The sequence below is a fragment of the Vicia villosa genome, unplaced genomic scaffold (genome assembly GCF_029867415.1).
Source record: "Vicia villosa cultivar HV-30 ecotype Madison, WI unplaced genomic scaffold, Vvil1.0 scaffold8, whole genome shotgun sequence".
In the NCBI taxonomy this organism is placed as follows: domain Eukaryota; kingdom Viridiplantae; phylum Streptophyta; class Magnoliopsida; order Fabales; family Fabaceae; genus Vicia; species Vicia villosa.
The window spans coordinates 3,130,060-3,135,911 of record NW_026706811.1 but is presented as its reverse complement, the minus strand read 5'-3'; the positions used below and the strand labels follow the sequence as shown (position 1 = coordinate 3,135,911).

General features: G+C 34.3%; 1 protein-coding gene across 1 annotated transcript; it reads right to left on the bottom strand.

The window, feature by feature from the left end:
* Positions 1 to 4,622: 4,622 nt before the first annotated feature.
* LOC131643255 (extensin-like) lies at positions 4,623 to 5,387 on the bottom strand. The gene has a single exon (XM_058913406.1). The coding sequence runs from the start codon at positions 5,385 to 5,387 to the stop codon at positions 4,623 to 4,625; it is 765 nt and encodes a 254-aa protein (XP_058769389.1).
* Positions 5,388 to 5,852: the final 465 nt, after the last annotated feature.

Genomic DNA, 5,852 nt, shown 5'->3' with positions numbered 1-5,852 from the left:
TTCCTTTTTTTTCTCTTGAATGAAGAAAATGAAGCTCTATTTATAGGAAAAGGATTTGATATGGAAGCCTTGCAAGTGGAAAAAACCATGATTGATTTTGTGGAAAAAGGATAAAATGGAATATTTTTCAATGAGTGCATTTACTTAACCATGGTTAAAACACTCAAGTATTATTCCCTCCAATCTCAAATATTATCTTTAAACATCTTGAATGGTCATTGCTTGCATCACATGAAGCTTCCTTGCATTATCCTTGAATTATCTCACTTTAATTAAACTTTAAATGAACAAAATTCAATTAAAAATGAAATAAAAATGTCATGAATCATGGATAGGTTGTGAATGCCCTTGAACATATGAGAATCAAGATGGAATCACAAAAGAATTGTCCTTTTTGAAAAAGAATCAAATTTTGGTCATTACTTATTTCATGCATTTTTCCAAAAAAAGGTCAACTTCATCAAGGCATATCTCCCTCAATTTTGATCCTATGAAGATGTTATGGTAAATTTTGGAAAGCCCAAGATGTCCTCTACAAGCCACTTTGGAAGCTTTTTTGCATTTGGAGAAGTTATCTTGATGATATGGGCTTTAACAAAAAACTGCTTTTTGCTGACTTTCAAAATGACTTGTAATGTTTTGGCTTATATCTCTTATGCGGAAGCATTTCTTGACCTTGGGCTCAACATCAAAGTTGTAGAGAATTGATTTTCCTTGATAATGAGCTTTGGTTGGAATTTTTATGATGAATCAGGAGAGAGTTATGGCTGGTCAAAGTTCAGTTGACTTTTAGGTCAAAAACCCTAATTTTGCAATTTTGAGTTTTGTTGATTTTTGAACTTTTCTTGATGAATTATGATCAATCCTTGATCAAATGATGAATATTACTTCAAATAATTGATGTTGACCAAAAATCTTGATTTTTGACTGCAATTGACTTTTTTCCAGATGAACTGCAGTTTTGCGATCTTTCAATGAATCAAGGTCTTCTCCTCCATTGAATGACATGAATGGAATATAATGTTGATTTGAAGGCCTTTGAATCATATTTTGAGTCTTGGAATCATCTCCTGATTAAAAGTCAATCCTTTGGTGAAATTAGGTCAAAACCCTAATTTGGCGCTTCGGGCGATCTTGAGAGTTGTCTGCCTTAAACTGAGCCATCCTTGGACTTAAATATTGATTGAAGGAACCTTTGAATCTTGAGAGAATGTTTAACCTCTTGTGGACCTCAAAATCCTAATTTCTTCAGCTTTCCCTTGATCATTCTCCTGTCTTTTTAACACACAAGCAACAAACTTTTTTTTCTTTTATTTTTTTGTTAGTAAATAAAAATATGCATGATGATAAATGATAATGATAATAATCATAACACTTAGAAAATGATGGGATCTCAGAGATCAAAAATTGGGGTGCAACAGACACATCCTAATTTTTATAGACACCATTCTCATCACATGATTATACTTCATATGCCCATCTTCCAGAAAGAGCCATCACTAGTTTGGCAGTCTCAGTGGTAGACTTATCTTTTGACTCAACATCATCAGACAAAGATACAATAAAGCCCTTTTTATGCTTCTTGATATAATTTTGACATTATGGCCTAATGTGACCAAATCCTTCACATTATAACATTGAACACCTTTGCTTTGATTGAATTTCTCTTCAGGTCTAGTATTATTTTGAGAATCAATATCATTCCTGATGTCAAATGAGATGTTCTTGATATCTGACCTTTCTCTTCTATCCATTCTCTTTAGAATTTCTATTTAATTGCTTTCCATGTAATACAATGGTATTTGACAGTCCTTCTTCAATATCTAGATCAGTTTGACATGTTTCATCTTCAGCATTAGACACAAAATCTAAGCTCTTGTTCTTTTTCTCATACTTGTAACTTATAGCCAATTCAAAAGTTTGAAGTGAGTCAACAAATTCATCAACCCTCATAATTGTGATGTTATGAGTTTCTTCAATGGCTGTCAGCTTCATGTCAAATTTCCTAGGTAGAGACATAAGGATTTTTCTTACAAGTTTTTCTCCTGGCCTCTTTTCTCCCAAGACACTAGATGCATTTTCTATTTCTAGAACCTTCATATGATATTGCTAGGTAGTCTTCATCATCATTCATCTTCAGATTTTCAAATTTGGAAGTGAGAAGCTTAAGTCTATACACCTTCGCTTTGGATGTGCCTTCATGATTAGTCTGAAAACATTCTTATATATTCCATTGAATAAAGCATTCAAAGCCTTGGAATTTCCAATAGCTAATTTATCATCCTCATCAGACCAATCTTCTTCAGGTTTTAAGGACATATTCCCCTCTTTGTCGTTCTCAACAGGATGCTCCCATCCTTTCAAAATAGCCTTTCAAGCTTTGTTGTCCATTAATTTCAGGAAAGCCACCATTCTAACTTTTTACCAGTCATAATTTGAACCATCTGACAGAAGTGGTCCGTTGTTGTATCCTCCTTCCTTGTCCATATTACCAGAAAGAAAATTATACCTCGTACCCCTACCATTATCCCTCTACCCCTACAATTTTTAAAATATTCCAATTCTATCCTTTTAATTTTTAAAATAATTTTATTATTTAATATTTACCAAACTGATGAATCGAATAACTTGCAGTCAAGTTATCCGGTTTGTAATTTTTCTTCACCGGATAACTTGCAGTCAAGTTATCCGGTTTGTAATTTTTCTTCACCGGATAACTTGCAGTCAAGTTATCCGGTTTGTGATTTTTCTTCACCGGATAACTTGCCGTCAAGTTATCCGATTTGTAATATTATAGATAACGATTTTATTTACTTTGCGCTATAGTTTTTCCTTGTTGCCTAAACTTTTTTATTTTATTTATTTTTGGCCACGGTTGTTCCTTGTTGCAAAGTAAATAAAATAAAAAAATAAAAAGTTTAGGCAACAAGGAAAAACCGTGGCCAAAAGTAAATAAAATCGTTATCTATAATATTACAAACCGGATAACTTGACGACAAGTTATCCGGTGAAGAAAAATTACAAACCGGATAACTTGACTGCAAGTTATCCGATGAAGAAAAATTACAAACCGGATAACTTAACTGCAAGTTATCCAGTGAAGAAAAATTACAAACCGAATAACTTGACTGCAAGTTATCCGGTGAAGAAAAATTACAAACCGGATAACTTGACTGCAAGTTATCCGATGCACTTTGGTAGGGGTTTAAAATGGTAAATAAAAAATATTAAAATTATTTTATAAATTAAAAGGATAGAATTGGAATATTTTAAAAAATGTAGGGGTAAAGGGATAATGGTAGGGGTATGAAGTATAATTTTCTACCAGAAAATATCCTCCATAGAGCTCACTCCATAAACAAAACAGGGTTGCTCTGATGTCAATTGAAATTCTGCCACTTACAACAGAGATGTCAAGACATATGTCTCAACACATCACAATGTTAGGACAAATGTTATAACATCAACCGTTGACAGAAAACAGAATGTGCAGAATATAAACAACACGGTCAATTGTTAACTCAGGTCAGTGCAACTCACCTAATCTGGGAGCTACCAAGCTAAGAAGGAAATCTGCTATAATCGTATTAGTTTGACAAATTATAATTTTATTTTTCAAAAAATATTAAAAAAAAATTTTTTTGCCTCTAATTCGGTAAGGGTGACGATAAAGAGAATGAGGGAAAGAATTGTTTTTTGTAATATGCTGGGTTGGACCTGCTACTGATGTATTGGTTGGTTTTCTGCACTTGATTTGGGTGCAGAATAATATATATATATATATATATATATATATATATATATATATATATATATATACATGTTCCACTGTTTAGAAAAAAAAAAAAACTCGGGTAAAGTATGTAACCTAGTTGAGAAAAAGAAAAAGTCCTTCCACCTGTCTAAATGATATTAGCTAATTGGACCATGGTTTAGTACATATAAAAAATGTTGATGATGGTATTGCATTTGCTAATATCGTTTTGTCGATTCCATTTTAGTTTTAGTTTTTGTTGGAGTTATTTCAAAACCTTGCTAACAAGTTCATTATGCAGATTGTGTTAAAATTCTATTTGAGTTAAACATAGTGTTACATTAATTGATATGATTTATTATATCCATATTTATCTATAAAACTATATTAAGCTAAGATGGCAGCAAATTTAAGCACAAAAGTAACCCAACATCAGCCAGAGAGTACATTGCAAAATTACAAGTCCGATGGAACTAAGTTCAAAACAAGTGTTTATAGAGATATTTTAGAGGAACATTTTTTAACTATAATAACAATAATATCCAACATGCACAGTCATGAAGTTGCATAGTTATCAAGTGCACACTTTCCTGAATTGGTGAGCTATATATCTAAGTTTTAGTAAACTACAACTTACATGCATGACTGCAAGAAACTTCCAACAATTGATTTCACCCGAACAAGACCTTAATTTCATTAAATCTCAAACCATATATAAAAGAAAATCAACTGAGTCACTCAAGAAATGGCCTCAATAATTAATAACACTCGACAGTTCTTTTGTATCACCTTATCTTGTTAATCACTACTTGAAACTGTAAAAAAATAACAGACTAAAAAATAATTTGTCATGGTGAATATATTTGGTTCATTGTGAGGGAGGAAGAGGGGAAGTATTTCCTGATGCTGTGTCCGATGGAGCGCCTGAAGAGCCCGGTAGAGAGTCTGACGTTTCCGGTGTAGAAAGTTCATCTGGCCGCAGGTGACTTCGCGGAGAGTGTGGTAAGGTGACAGTGTAGACTCTTCCGCCAGTTTCGATTAAATATTCACGTGGAGGTGAAGGTTGTAGCTCCTCTGGCCATGGTTCTTGCGGTGATTGCAGCTGAGGATCTTGGACTAATATTTGAGGCTGTGGTGGTGGAAAGTTCAGCGGCTGCTGTGTCGGAGAGTGTGACGATGGAGGTGGTGGTGGTTGTTGTGGTGTAGCATCCGGTTCTGGGTCTTGCGGTGATTGCAGCTGAGGATCTTGGACTAATATTTGTGGCTGTGGTGGAAAGCTTGGCGGCTGCTGTGGTGGAGAGTGTAAGTTGGTCGGTGATTGCGAAGGAGAGAAGTTTGGTGGTTGTTGTTCATGCAGATAGTTGGGCTGTGCTGGAGAGTAGTTTGGTGGTGGTGATGCGTCTCGGTCTGGCTGCGAGTCTTCCGGTGACTGTTGCCGAGGATCTTGGACTGATAATTGTGGCTGTGGTGGAAAGCTTAGCGGCTGCTGTGGTATAGAGTTAGGCTGTGGAGGATTGTTTGGTGGTTGTGGTTGTGATGACTGAGGTACTAGAGGAAGTTCTTGGTCAGGTGAAACAGGAGGAGAAAGATTTAAATTGGGCAGTATTGGTTTGGGAGGATTAGGATCATCCATGGTTATTTCTCAAGAGTTCAATGGTATCTTGGATAGAAAGTACTGTAATAGAGAGGAGGAGAATCTAATATAATAGTTTCAGAGTTTCAACTAACTGAATAACAGTATTTCAATTACTTAGTTGCATGTGTATGTAACTGAATAACAGTATTTCAGTTAGTTAGTTGCATGTTTATGTAACAGAATAACAGAATTTCAGTTAGTTAGTTGCATGGGTAAGTAACTGAAACTGTATTTCAGTTAGTTAGTTGCATGTGTAAGTAACTGAATAACGGTCTTGTATCTATATAACTTTTAAAAATCTCTTGCAAAGGCTGCTCAAACTATGAGTTTAAATGTTGTTTTTGATATTAAATATTAAGAAAGAATTATGGTAAGGAGTCCGGATCTTTTAACAAGAAATGGTTGAATAATGTTTGCAAATTCTCATTCTTATTAATTATAAAACTCAATTCCTATTTTAGG

Coding starts and splice junctions, on each gene's coding strand:
- LOC131643255 (XM_058913406.1), bottom strand. CDS start 5,387: ATGGATGATCCTAATCCTCCCAAACCAATACTGCCCAATTTAAATCTT.